Source organism: Prinia subflava, chromosome 27, assembly GCF_021018805.1.
Source record: "Prinia subflava isolate CZ2003 ecotype Zambia chromosome 27, Cam_Psub_1.2, whole genome shotgun sequence".
Taxonomy (NCBI): Eukaryota; Metazoa; Chordata; class Aves; order Passeriformes; family Cisticolidae; genus Prinia; species Prinia subflava.
Window position 1 is genome coordinate 1,957,926 of NC_086273.1, and position 14,364 is coordinate 1,972,289.

Sequence of the window (14,364 nt, forward strand, 5' to 3'; positions counted from 1 at the left end):
CTGCCTCTGGTCCCCAGCAGGATGTGGGGCACGGCAGACACACCTGGCAGGGATCCATCATGTTCTGTGTCTGTACAAACACAACATACCCATGTCCCCAGTCATGAGGTCCCACGGACCTGCCCACTTATTAGTGGCAGAATCTTTTAGCATTACCGTAGGTTTAGGTGTCTGAGCAGCACCAGATGCCTGCAGTGATAGGAAATTATTTCAAATTACTGTATTCTGGGATTGTTCTGGCACTCTTAAGTGATTCAAGGTATTAATAGCTTTTGCTACTCTGCTCTGTGTTTGAGTCTGAGTGGTCTTAACTTAGGTTTTATCACTATGGTATTCTGTTGAGATTAAGTTTTATTATTTCTTTCTGTGAAAGTTCATTTAAACCAAATTTGAGTGTTATTTAATCTGAATTCTTATGGATTTTACTGGTAAACTGTTCATTGTTTTCTTTTGTTTCCTTTTACTGTCATGGACACATAAGTTTTGGAAAATGTTATCTCAAATTTTTCAGATTGCTATGACTGATCTATTTTTAGGGGAAAGAATTACAGAAGACCTCGCCCCTGAGAAGTCACAGCTGTGTTTTGAGAGAGAGAAAAGGATGGGTTCACTAGTGAGGAGAAGAGCCTGAGGAAGACAGAACTGTCCAAGTACTGAAGGAATGATTTGGAAAGACTAGAGGACTGACCAAATCAGTCAAGGAGAGAGAGGGAGAGACTTGCTGCTGTGAGGAATCTGCTGTGTGCTCAGTCTGGGGCTGCAGCTGGACCTTGCAGTTGGAGCCTGCAGTCAGAGGTGAGCTAGGTGAAAGCCTTCTGCCAGAGGCTGCAAGGAAACACTTGTAGTCATATTCTAGCAGGAAATACCCAGCAGTCAGAGTCTGCAAAGACACCTACAGTGGGAGTTTACTGCAGTAAAAGCCAGTGAGTGAGTAGTTAGAGTGAGGATGGCTGAGTTATTAGGAAGAATAACGCAGGATCTTTGCATATGATTGGATAAGAGTCTGTGTCCTGATCCATTTCTATCTCAAATGCGAGGTTTGCTGGGACAATTTTGATTGCATAGTGTGAATTGACTGATTTCATCATAGGCATTATTCAGAAGTTAATATTCTTGTACTTGTAGCTGGGTTTTCCTATGCTCTACCATTTCTTTGTGTCATTATCTACAAGACACGTGTTGTTTCAGGATCTTTCTTCTTTTATTCTCTAGTTGCTTATGCATCTCTTAGGCCAGACTGGCTCTGACTGGGCCCTCTGTTGGCTCTGTGGTTTGACCCAGCGCTGTCTCATGATTTTAAAGTATTTTTCAGAGTTGCAAGAAACAATATCTGAGCTTCGTCCAAAGCCTCCTCTGCACTGATGGTATTGTGACCTTTACTCTTGCTAATCAGATGCATTCCCAGTGATTATTACAGAAGCACTCCAACAGTTTGCTGTGTTTAAAGCATCTCTATCCTGAGAAATTTTGGAGGGAACAGCTATTGGGTGATCAGTCTTTAACCCCAAGACCTTTATTCATAACTGCTATTCTTAAGAGCCTTGTTTTAAAACATGCTTAGGGAATTCTCTCCCAGGTAAAGCTTGGGTGGTAGCCAGGCCTTAGCTTTACCAGGATGGGGATTTGCCAACAAGCCCAGATGTTTTCTGCATCAAAACTACATTTGAATCCCTTTGACCTGGCAATTGGACCTTCTATACATGACAGCTGGACCTATTTTTAAGATGAGCTTGGGAATTATTCTCTGGAAATAATTATCCAAGTCCTTACTTGTCAGAGTCCAGGGCATCTCTCTGATCGCCCTGAAGGATCTGGGACCTGAGCAGGAGGTTTGGAACCTGTACAGAGGGGTTTGGAGTCTGTACAGGAGGGCTGGAAACCTTGGCAAAGAGTCCAGGACGAATTACAAGTCTCAAGAGTGTGAAATGAGTAGCAGATAGTTTATTAAAGGGTGAAAAAGTAGAATTTGAGGTTTCTTAGAATGGAGACTGAAGAGCCATGATGGAGGAATCAGGGCATGGACCTGTTCTTCTTCCTTCTTGTTCTTGCCCTCCATCTTCTGCAGTGCTGGGTCACAGGGATTGGTTTAGAGTAGAGGTGACATGCTTAGCATAAGTGATAGGTATCAGTAATTAATTGTAAATAAAGAATATGTTGTGGACAATGGTTGGGCTGGAGGAATGGTACAAAAGGGCTGAGACCTCCCGACCTGGGGGGAGTCGCCTCGTGTTCTCTGCTGCAGCAGGAACCTTGGCAGAGTGCAGAAAGAACTAGGAGATAAAAAAGAATAAACAACCTTGGAAAAACTGAACTGGCGATTCCTGACTCTTCTTCTGCTTCTGGCACGAGGTGTTTCAGAGGGCAAAAGACACTTTATCACCGAATCTCGGGGACGAGAATCCGAGGCTCACTGAATCAAAGTTTGTCAGCTGTTTGCCAACTCTGGGGTGATGGGGTGACACTGAGATTTTGGCGCTTCTTCATTGAAGACCAAAAGCTGGGTAGTTCTAAAAGTAAAGTCCTTTATTGCATGGCTAAACCAGTCTCATGAAGGCAAAGGTGTTACAGTTTGTGCCAGTATGCAGAAAGCCTTCTGGCAGAAAGTCCCCGTGTCCCAAGCACAAGTGGCAGCATCTTAGCAGCAGCAGTGACTGCACCTGTAATCTGCTTTCCATGAGCGTGCCAGCATTCTTAAAGCAGTGCATTTTATTCTATTTTGAACCAAGTGGATAGAAACATGAGTCTGCTATTGCCTTGCTGGACCTATCCTAAGCTAAGATTGATGTACAAAAGTAATCGTAATTTCTTACACTAATTCCACATATATAACTGTCTTGTTCTATCTAGGAATGTTAGGAAGGCTACTTTGATTTCATTATCTCTAGAGTTTAGTTAACTTTGGAATATGTAAAGCTACTAAACTTTCAACTAGGTTTTAGGTCCTTTTCTTACGAACTAATTCAGCCTCTTATTTGCTTAAGGCACTTCAAAATTCCCTACGTATTTAAAACTAAACTTGCATTTCTACCTCATGTCTGTGTGGCTTGATGTCTTTTAGTTTCTCTGAAGGTTGTAATTCAGCCCTCACATCTTTGAGCACCCCCTGCTCTGTGTGGATGGGGCCCAGGGGGATTTTGCATCCTGACAATGGTGCACTATTTTAGAGATTGCTAATTACTCCAATTCACACCTGTTATTACTTATATCTATTATCTGAAATATTCCTGATTGTTGGATCTGTATTATTCTCGATTGCAGTAAACTTCTGCTTTCACTGTATCTATTGTTTTATTCTGATGTTCCCTTCATGTTCATACCAAGAGTCATGCACCTTCTTTTTGAAACAAAAAGAAGGGGGAATTACCTCATAAAAAATGTCTCAACAATGCAGTATTTATACTTTTTTTTTTCCAGATTTGTAGGTGAAGATCCTCAGTTGAATGTGTAATGGCAAGGACTAACTCATTCCCTAGCTGAAGGAGAAGAGAGTGCGTGTGTTTTTATCATCAGCAGGTTCAAAGCAGTCACCTGTTCATTTGATAAGACATCAATTGCCTCTGAGAAAATGAGGCCCAGTGAGAAGGGAAATGACTTAATCACCACACAGCCTTCGTAACCAGAACAGGAGCTAAAGTGGGATGCCAGAGCATGGCTGTGTCTGGAGACTTGCAGAGGCAACCTGCCAACAGAGGCCTCATGTCATTATCATGGTATTGTGTTCCTACTCATCTTCTTCAGCTATGCCCTGTTCCAGGCTCCCAAAAAGGACATTCAGTGAAGTCAAGGTCATCGCTTCCAGCTGATGCATTTCACCTGACCTAAATGCCACAATTCCTCAGTCTCAGCTATATGGACTTTAGAACAATGGTCAATTATTTCTATTTCCTTAAGAGACCCTGGACATTCTCTTTTACTTTCCTATGTAGCGAAACCTTGTGTCAATGCCAGGACTGGATTTCCTAAGTTTGGTGTGACACCGAGGCCAGAGAATCCCAGGCAGCTCCCACCCCAGCCACGTGCCAAGAGTGGCTGCCCCGAACTGCTGGCAGTGCGAGTGGCAGTGCAGAGCAAAGCTGCTCTCTGCAGCTCCTGTGTATCGTCAGCATCTAGGCTCAAAGCAAGAGTCAGAGAAGGCTCTCTGAGAGATCTTTACTCTCCAAAGGATGGTGCAAGAGAGAGAGAGAGAACTGGGTCCCGCGCTTAACTTTTAACCCGGGGGCAGAGGGCTGGGGCAGGTACGTGAATGGCTCCAGGCTGAGACAGGGCAGGGTCAGGAGAAGGGCACAAAGGGACAGGCGAGGGGAAAACCTGGGGTAAAACCAAAATAAACCAAACACTGCAGGGATAACCAGAACAAACCATTGAGAGGACAACTTAGCAAAAACTTACCAAAAACCCACCACCACATTGGTGGATTATAATTCGTCTTTTTATGTTTCTTATCCCATTCCAAATAGATAACCGGTAATAGACATAAAGGGATGCAAATTGTTTTCACATTAGAACATTTGAGCCTTTTTTAAAATACTGAAACAGCAGAGATGTTGCAGAAAGGTAAAAGACGTTATAAAGGAAAGGTCTTATGAAATATAGATTAGGCCTCGCTACTTTAGCTAAGCAGCTAGCAATAGCTTGCAAGTTCCAAGTTGAAAACTATTTTGAGAATGAGAAGTTTGTTAACACAACAACCTATTCTTGGGGGAAAAAAAAGTGCACCTGCCTAAATATTAGATCTGTTCCATGAGAACCCATAAAGGAAAAATGTAAACAACCTCAACCTTGGCATGTACACACAAATGACCTTCTGACCAATAAATGAAGTAGTAAGAAAACTACCAGCCAGTGGCTGTTGCGCACAAGGTCTGTGAAAACTGCATAAAATACAGCCAGTCCATTTCCAGGAAAACACCCCTGACTGCCATCTCTGCAAATACAATTCCCACTTTCCAATTCCTTTTTCTGCAGCCAGGTGAGAAAAGTAGTCACTCCTGATCCGGACACCTCCAGAAACCAACTGCAAACAGCAGTCACAACCCTGAAATATCAACTTCCTTACTTCACCTGCCCACTGGGAGCTCCCACAGAGAGACCTTTTGTCCAAGGATACCCACTGAAGAGCTCGAGGAGGGAGCAGTTTGAAACACAGCTCCTCCAGAGTTTAAACCTCCCTTTATCAAATGAGCACACACCAACCTGTGCCAAAGGGAAAGCAGGCAGGAAAGAGAAGCTCCTCTCCCACAACACTCAGCTCTGTGCTCCCTTCTTTTCTAGCTGGAGAGCAAAGGCCATGGGCTGGTCCTCAGTTTGGGAAGGATCCCTGGGAAATGGCCTGATCTGGGAGCCCAGCAGAGGGAAGTTTCCCAAGAGGTAGGAAAAGATTCTCGGGAAGCAATAGATTATGACAATACTTCTGCAGAAAAAAAGAACGAAGAAATAAAAAGAAAAAAATAATTGAAGCATTTGAAAAAGTTCCGAGACAGAAATTTCTGGCCCAACACGACAACTTCAAAGTCTCTGTGGTGTGTCAAGAAACTGAGGAATGAACCTGCAAGGCTTGGATACACTACATTTGTGTCTGTCCTGCAAAGCACAGTCAGCTCCCCAACAAGACTTTGAGGACAAACCTTTTCCCTTCACCTCTCCACACCAGCTCTAGGCAGTCTCTGTCCACTGCAAGATCTCCTTTGTCAGTCTGCATTGACAAGAGTTGGCTGCAGGAGGAATTTGCATTGGAACTCCCACCAGATGCAGGGGAAAAAAGAAGCAATTCCTGAGGAAAGGAAAAGGCAGCACCACTTGGGAAGACACCAGCATGAGTTCCCTACAGCTGTAGGCCTTGAATCCCTTGCACAAAGTACATCCATCCGTGGGGCAGCACTATCATTTTGATGACAGTGGTGACAAAATTGCTGCCCCTTCCTGCTGCTGTTGCTGACTCCAAATCATGAGAAATGTGCCAACTCTGCCAACGACAGGCAGAGATTGTGAGAAAAAACCAGCTAGTCCGCTGAGAAGGAGGCCAAAAGAATGCTTTCTAATCTCCCCTTTCCATCCTCTCCCCAGCCACGACAGAGGAATGTCCTTTTCCTCTGTCACCCACAGTGACCCAGGCCCAGGCTGCAGCGTGGGGGCAGAGTCCGCCACAGCTCGCAGAGCCCGCCCTCCCCAGGGGCTTCCCTTGCCGTGCCGTGCCGTGCGGGGCCAGCCCCGGGAGCCCCCGGCCCCGCACGGAGCCCGCAGCCCCGGCTCCGCGGCGCTCGTCCCCGCCGGGTCCGGCCCGCGCCGGGGCCGCGCTGGGCGCGCGCGGGGCCGAGCGCAGCGCCCCCCGCAGGCCGCGCGCCGCCGGCGCAGCTGCGGCCGTTGCGCCCCGGGCGTTGCGGCGACAGTCGGCGATGGAAGCCACGGCGGAGCTGCCGCTGCCCGCCGGGCTCCGCGCCCGCACCTTCCCCGCCAAGCTGTGGCGCCTGCTGAACAGCCCCCGCGTCCGCTCCCTGCGCTGGGACAGCCGCGCCCGGGGGCTGCTCGTACACCGCTCCCTCTTCGAGCGGGAGCTGCTCAGCCCGGGCGGCGCCCAGGGGCCGGCCCCGGGCACCTTCAGGGCCACGCAGTTCCGCAGCTTCGTGCGCCAGCTCTACCGCTACGGCTTCCACAAGGTGCCGGGCCGAACTGGCGTGGCTGCGGCGGGCGATGCCGGGGCCTGGCTGCACTACAGCAACCCCTGGTTTCGCCGCGACCGCCCCGACCTCCTGCTCCGCATCAGGCGCCGGACCGCGGCCAACAGGCAGCGGCGGGCGGCGGGGCGGGAGGGGCGCTGCCCCCGGCCCTGCGGCTCCCGGCAGCTCCCCAGGGCGCGGCCGCTGCTGCCGGGCGGGCGGGACGGGCACAGCCGCTTCACGGCGCTGCCCGGGGAGCGGCCGCCGCTGCCGCCCGGGCGCCCGCCCAGCGCCTTCCTCCCACTGCACAGGGAGCGGGGCCCGGACGGGCGGGAGCTGCGCTGCCCCCGGCCCGGCCGCTTCCAGCAGCTGCCCCGGGAGCGGCCGCCGCTCGCCCGGCGCCCGCCCTGCGGCTTCCACTTGCTGCACAGGGCCCGGCCGGGGCCGGCCCGGCGGGAGGGGCCGAGCCGCTTCCAGGAGCTCTACGGGGTGCAGCCGCCTCCGCTGGACCGGGAGGTGCTCAGGGTCCAGCCCTGCAGCTTCCCGCAGCTCCAAGGGGAGCAGCAGCCCCCAGCCTGCAGGCCACCAGGTAGGAAAAGAGTTCTAGCCTTGCTTTTCCAAAAGGTCATTCAAAGTGACCGTTTGAATTATTTTTCCACAGTGCTCTGTCCTTCTGAGACAGAAATTGTCAAGCCTGTTAGGAAGGGGTACCTAGAAAGTCCCAAGAATCTCTGCCTGCTTTTCCTGGGTGCTTCCTGTAACGTTTGATCCAAGGCAGCAGTAGAGCTCTGTGTTCCAAAGCCACCTTCTGCAGCCTGACCCGCGTGTTTGAATTCTTGCAGCTGCTCCGGGCACTTCAGCCCCCAGTGCTCCAGCTGGCAGTGCTGGCTGTGCAGCATCACCGGCCTCCAGCTCAGTGCAGAGTGCACCTGTGAAAGAGGAGTCACCACCGCTGGATCTGGGCCTTGAAGTGGAGAAAATGATCCGGGAGATCAGGAGCTCCCTGTCTGAAAAGTCTCCAGCATCATCGGCCTCCAGCTCAGCGCAGAGTGCACCTGCAGAAGAGGAGTCGCCACCGCTGGATCTGGGCCTTGAGGTGGAGAAAATGATCCGGGAGATCAGGAGCTCCCTACCTGAGAGGTCTCCCTCTGCTCAGGTAACCCCCTTGGATGGGAATGAAAGAGGCTGGCCTGAGAGCTTTTGAACGTTGTATACATGGCTTAGAAACAAAGGTTTGTTGAATTTAATTTTTTAGATAAAAATTAGATAACTAAATTCTTATTTAGTTATCTAATTATTCTTGGTCATGTCTTTCAGGTTGGTTTTCTTTTCTACCCTCCAAATTTACAGTTTTTTTTTCCTGGAAAATATGATCCTGGAAATACCCATGGTCCATAAATGTTTGCCTGGGTCCTACATCTGGGGCAGCAGCAGAGGGCTCCAAAAAGCACCACCATGTGAAGGATTGTCTGAGCAGTGGGGTGGGGGTGGTTGGATTCCCAGGCAGAAATGTGTGCTTTGCCTGTGGGTTTGCAGCACAGCCCTGGGCAGTGCTGGGAGCGAGCTCTGCCCTTGCTGACAGCCACGCTGGCAACAAGGAGAGCCCCTGGCTTTGTGCTGGCTGATTTCTTACAGCTCCTGGGATAAGCCAGGCTCAGAGCGTGAGGGCACGTCTCCTCACTTGGTGTCTTCTGGTTTTCTGCATTCACGTTTTGCCTCCAAGGTCATTTTGGAAGAGCTTCAGTTTCACTTGGCCACCCAAACCCTGAGTTGAAAAGGCTTGTCATGTGAACCGTGTGGGCAGTGAGGCAGTGGGCCTGGTGTTCCATGGCCTTTGGGAGTGGAGAAGAACAGTTACTGTATCCCTGATGTGATTCCAAGAAAATCCTGAGTGATCTTTGGGTTCTTCTCTTTCTGTTTTTCTTTCAAGGGGAATCTTAATGTTGCCCCTGAGCCTTCAGGAGAGGACACTTTGAACAGGGCTGCAGCAGAGGAAGCTTCATCTGGCACCGAGAGCTGCAGGAACAGTTCCCCAGAGCCCGAGGAGCCTGGTAAGGAGAGAGCCCACACTGGTTTAGAGAGGTGTGAGACGGCTGCTCTGAGCCTGCCTGGCACAGGAAGGGAGATCAGAAGAGTTGAGTTCTTGTCTGCAGGGCTGGTGCTTCCTGGTGCCTTTAGTGCCAATCCTGCACTGGCACAAGCTCCCTGAGCCCTGCCCTCTCCACGCTTCTCCAGAGGCTCTGACACTGAGTCCTCTGCTGGGGCAGGAGAGCAGGGACCAAACCTGACCTTGTGGGAGCTGTGTCACCAACCCACGTGTCCCAGTTTGGGTTGTAACTCAGCTCACAGCACCCTTCAGCTTCAGCCATTTCAGCCAGGACTGAGGCCTCTCTGTCAGCACAGAGCAAGAACAGGGCTGGGCTTCTTTGGGGGAGCTGGGACTGTCTGTGTTTCCAGCTCTCATGGTGCCATTTGCACTGCGACTGCTGAGACTTTATCGAGGTACTTCAATGCTTTACACAGTTTTGGAAACTTGGAAGGATCCCTGTTCTCTGAAGAGCAGGCTTCAAATTCCCGAGTGAGAGTCTGCCTTGCAGGCCGTCTTTTACAGTTCCTGATAGAAGGACAATTGCTGCCCAAGGGAAACGTGCACAAGGGCCAATATTGACTCTGTGTTCTCTTTTCTTCCCAGATCCCGTGTGATCGACCTCTCCTGGAGGGGTGCCCTGCATGGCAGGAAGAGACAGAGGGAGAGCCTGTGACTACCAGGCAGGTAGAATCCCTCTGTCTATAGTGATATGTTTAGAATTATATAGTGATATTTATCTATCTATAGATATGTTTTTTATAGATGTGCAGTATATTTATAGATGTCGAGTTATGTTTATATGCCTATATAGTTATAGATCTGTAGAGGGAAATTTTTATATATATTTTTTTAGATTTATATAGTTATAATCATGCATAGTTGTATTTATAGATACACACAGTAATATTTATTTGTGAGGATAGTTACATTTATATATAGATAGTTATTTTTATAAATGTGCATAATTATATACTTAGAGGTACATGGGCGTTTATGTACATAGATTAGTATCCATATAGGTATAGGCCAGTTTTTAACCTCTTTCCCTCTCTCCCTTCTTGCTTTTCCCCCTGTGCCCCTGTGTCCCCTGTCCCTGTGCTGGTCCGAGCTGGGGCCGGGCCGGGCGGAGCAGCAGTTCCAGCCCCGGGTGTCCCTGGAGCGGTGGGAGCTGCCGGTGGCCCCAGGCAGGGTCCCCTGAGGAGCTGCTGAAGGACGGTGAGACAGAGGGGCCTGAGGGGGCTGAGGAGGCGCTGACGCTGCAGGGACGGTGACCTTGGGGTGCTGGGGACACTGAGGGCTGTGGGGGAGCAGAGGGCCATGGTGGCACTGAGGGGACAGGGAAGGGGCACAGGCTGAGGGGTGGTGGGTGTGAGGGCCCGGGATGGCTCAGAAGGGATTGAGTGGGGTGAGAGGACTGTGAGGGGCTGCAGAAACTGAAGGGGCCGGGGCTTTGCTGAGGGGACGGTGGGGCTGAGGGGATGGAGGGGCCAGCAGGGAGCACAGAGGGCTCCGGGCCTGCAGCTGTGCCGGCCTTGGGAGCAATTGCAGAGCCTCCCCTTTTGCCACAGCTGCCCTGCAGAGCCTGAGGACAGGCGGAGACTGGCAGGAGGCAGCAGGGAGAAGCTGCAGGCCGGCAGCAGGAGCAGGGAGCAGGGAGCTGCTGCTGCCAGCCGAGAGGCCGGGTGAGGCCGCAGGGCCGCTGAGGCCGGCTGGGGCTGAGGGTGGCGCGGGCTTTGGCCGTGGGCAGTGCCCGGCGGGGCAGGAGCGGGCCCTGCCCGTGCTGGGGCTGCTCAGCGCAGCTGCCCCGGCCGGCACAGGGGCTGTCCTGGGCAAGGCAGCTGTGCCGGCAGGGCCCGGCAGCTGTGCCGGCCGTGCCGGGCTGCCGGCGGCTGCGGGACAGCCCCGCCGCGGCTGCGCTCACCACAGCCCGGCCCGCTCGGCTGCTGCTTCTTTCCAACCCTCCTGGGGAGGCGCTGGGCTTGGCCCTGCCCTGACTGAAGGGCAGGGGCTGCCAAGGGAAACGTCCCCATCCTCACTCGGGGCTCCCTTTGCTTCCCACATGTCCCCTCTGCTGTCCCTGTCCAGGAGAGCTGCTCTGCACGGGAGGAAGCAAGGACGGAGGGAAAGGCTTTGAAGATGGGGCACTGGAATCCCTCTGCTTCGAGTTCTGTTTAAAGATCTTTGGACTTGAACATAGAGAGGGATAATGATATGGATATTTATATATGTGGGTTTTAATTTGTATAGTAATATTTCTACATGTTTATTGTTATATTTATGACTGTATGCTATGCATATATGTGTGTATATATGCATACATGTTTGTAATTACATGTATTTTTATATATGTGTCTAGGTATTTGTATATATAAGTATGATGTTTTGTGTTTAGTTCTATTTCCTTTGTATACAATTGTGTAGTTATTTCTATTGATGTCGTAGTTATATGGCTCTTTCAATAGCTGTACCGGTATTTGTATAAGTAAATATCTAATTATATTTATACATATATTTTGATCTATTTGGATATAATTCTATTTACATATATGGGGAGATTTGTATTGATTGACTTCTTGGTAGAGGGTTATTTAGATAGAGATACTGATATTTTTGTATTCCTAGATGGGCTTTAAGTTTAGATAATATGTAATAAATTAAGTTGTTAAACACCTAACTGATCTTTGTGTATAGTGAGGTTTAGAGGTTTTAGAGGTTAGTAATAAATTAAGCTTTTGTTAACTGAAAATGGTCTTTGTATATTTTTATATAGCAGTGTTGTAAAAATGTAATAAATTCCTTTTTTAACTTAAACTGAGATCAGCATAGATGTATATCATCAGCGTGGGTGTAGCAATTTGTAATAAATTATATTTTTCATGTGAAATCAATTCTTGTGTATTTGTCATTCAGCAGTGCAGCTGTAGCAATCTGCACAAAATTACAATTGTCAGCTGGGATGGGTGTTTTGTGATTTGTGCTATCCAGAGCAGTGAGCAGATGTAAATGCTGGAGGATTTTGGCCATGGGATTCTCCACCCATGCCCAGCACATCATCCCCTTGCCCTCAGGCTGGGCAAGGAAAGCGCAGATTTGGGATGGCAGCAGAGCCACACGTTGGCTCAGAACTCGCTGCAAAGGCTGCTGAGAAAACTCCAGGACTGCACGGAGCGTACAGCTCACACCAGAGCCCCCGGGGAGGACAAATCCACCCCCATGGCACAGGCAGCTCTTGAGGAAGTGCTCCAAGTGTCCCCTGAAGGTCATCCTGGAGCCCAGAAGCCAACAGGGATCCTGAGCCAGCCCCGCTGCCTTTGGCAGCCCTTGGGCAAATGAGCTGCAGCCAGGGGGAGGCAGCAGTGACTGTGGCTGCTGCAGGCTGGGCATGCAGGAAGGGCCGTGGACACTTGTGCTGAGATGCTCCAGGATCCAGAAGGGTGGGGACAACTGGGAAGCAACAAGTTCTCCCAGGCACTGCAAGGATGGAAGCCCTTGGTAGGAAGTTCCCTGGAGGAACTCCCAGGGCAGCTGCTGCTGGGATCAGCAGGAGCACAAGGCAGCAGGATCTGCTCCTTTTCCTGGCTCTGTGTGCAGGGCACAGGCTGGGATGGCCCCTGCTCCCACAGAGCCCTTGCCCATGGAGGCTGCAGGGTAAAAGCAATCCCATGGCAAAGAGAAGCTTGGCAGCTGAAGCCCAGTGCCCTTGTGTTTGGGGCTTGAATGGCTCTCCTGCCAAAGCACAGCAGGGAACCGGGGCTTGGGCAGGCAGAGCCTTTAGAGGGAAAGAGAGATCAGGCACTGACATGCCTGAAACTCCTTCAGCTTGATTCTTTTGTAGAAGGAGAAATAAGCCAGCTGGGCAGAGGCACATGCAGTCCTTTGAAAAAACACGATGCCTAACCAGTCCTGTGGGAGAAGAAAAATAGGCAGCAACCTTGCCTTGTTTTCATGGCCTGCATCTTCTGCAGAGGAGACAGTGGGATGGACAGGAGGAGAGGGGAGGAATAACTGTGATAACCCAGTCTGCCTTGCTGCGTCCTGATATACTTTGTGGCAGTGAACATTAGAGGTAATGCCAGATTCCTATTTACCATCATGGCACACTGCTGCTTCATTGCAAACCTACCTCAGCATGGAGAAAATCAGCTTAATTTATTGTCAGTTTAAATAGATGTGGTGAGAAACACTGTCACGGATTAAAACAGGTTTTCTAACCTCATCATCCAGAGGGGATTTTGTGTAGGGCTGTCTCAGAAACTTGGGGAGAGGGATTCCTTCCAGCCTGGGCCACTTTGGGTGAACCAGGGGTGGCCCCAGGGCAGGTGGCAGGGTGTGCAAGGGCCCTTTGTGACACGCTGCAGCATGGTCACCATGGGATGCAATGGGACAGGGTGTCACACGGGCCCTTTGTGACACGTGGTGATATCGGTGCTGGCGATGATGTGGCCATGCCACAGTGCTCGGAGCACGTGACGGGACAGGACAGGACAGAGCGGTGCTGAAAGGAGCCTCCCCACAGCGCACTCATTCCTGTCTGACCTGGAACTTTTCGAGGCTTTAATCCTACAGGTGACCTTGTGGCAAGACTGCGGGACTTGGTGCCCCGTGGCCTTCCCGAGGCTTCTCTTTTGCAGGTGCCTGAGACGCCAGACTGTGGGACTCGTTGACTCGGAACTTTTCTGAGGAATCTCCCATCATTCCTGGCTGTGCCTTTGAGGCAAGACCCTAGGACTTGGTCACCTGAATCCTTTTTGAGGAGTCTCCTGTCCTTGTGTCAGGAGCCCTCAAGGCCAGAGTGCAGGACTTGCTGTCCTGCAGCTTTCCTGAGGCTCCTCTGTTGCAGGTGCCCTCACGGAACAACTGCAGGACTCAAAGCTTTCCCAGGCATCTCTCTTGAGGACAAACTGTGTCATGGCGGGCAGTTTCCTTGGCCTCTTCAGAGTGTTCAGAAGGAAGAAAAAGAAAGGCCCTGGAGCTACCCCAGCACAACAGCCTGAAGAGCCGGAGCAGTTTGAGACACTGCAGGATGGTGAGTGACAGAGCTGGGCCCCAGGGCTGATGGCTGCAGCCAGCTTGGCCCCATCCCATCCCACCCCATCCCGTGTCAACATGCCCATGGACAGGATGGAAGAGAGGCCAAGGCTGCCCTCCCCGCAGTAGCTGTGCTCCATCCCCTGGGGTATCCCGGGGCTGTCCCTGCCTGAGGAGCCCAGGGCTGGGCTCTGTTCTCCGGCCTCTCCCACAGCCCCTCAGCTCTGGCTGCACTCACTCTTTGCCAGGTGCAGCCATGGACCAGACACCAGAGCAGGAGCCCGCCCGTGGCTGCTTCCGCAGGACACTGAAGGTACCTGCAGCCATCCCCACCTGGGCTGGGCTGCTGTCACTGCTCAGCCCAGCACCGCGCTTGGAGCACTCCATGGAACATCCTTGGCATCCTATCATTTGTTCTCCTGCAGATGTTCACAAAATTCATCTCCATTCAACATAGAAAGACCAGCACCACAGCAACTGAGGGCCCAGCACAGCTTAACTCTAGGCTGACCAAGGTCCAGGCAGAGCCTGATGTCAGCACAGATTTGTCTGCACGCTCAGAAAATGTTGACACGGTAAGTAATGATCACAGGG

General features: G+C 51.0%; 1 protein-coding gene across 3 annotated transcripts; it reads left to right on the forward strand.

The window, feature by feature from the left end:
- Window positions 1-545: 545 nt before the first annotated feature.
- Window positions 546-11,630, forward strand: LOC134562408 (cleavage and polyadenylation specificity factor subunit 6-like). Of its 3 annotated transcripts, XM_063419797.1 has the most exons (7): window positions 546-7,242; window positions 7,496-7,809; window positions 8,584-8,704; window positions 9,346-9,426; window positions 9,851-9,957; window positions 10,311-10,424; window positions 10,828-11,630. In XM_063419797.1, the coding sequence occupies exons 1-4, from the start codon at window positions 6,393-6,395 to the stop codon at window positions 9,354-9,356; spliced, it is 1,296 nt and encodes a 431-aa protein (XP_063275867.1). In that variant the 5' UTR covers window positions 546-6,392; the 3' UTR covers window positions 9,357-9,426; window positions 9,851-9,957; window positions 10,311-10,424; window positions 10,828-11,630. The 3 variants fall into 3 exon arrangements, with proteins under 3 accessions (XP_063275867.1, XP_063275868.1, XP_063275866.1); XM_063419798.1 differs by lacking the exon at window positions 10,311-10,424; XM_063419796.1 differs by lacking the exon at window positions 10,828-11,630 and having other exon boundaries at window positions 10,311-10,821.
- Window positions 11,631-14,364: the final 2,734 nt, after the last annotated feature.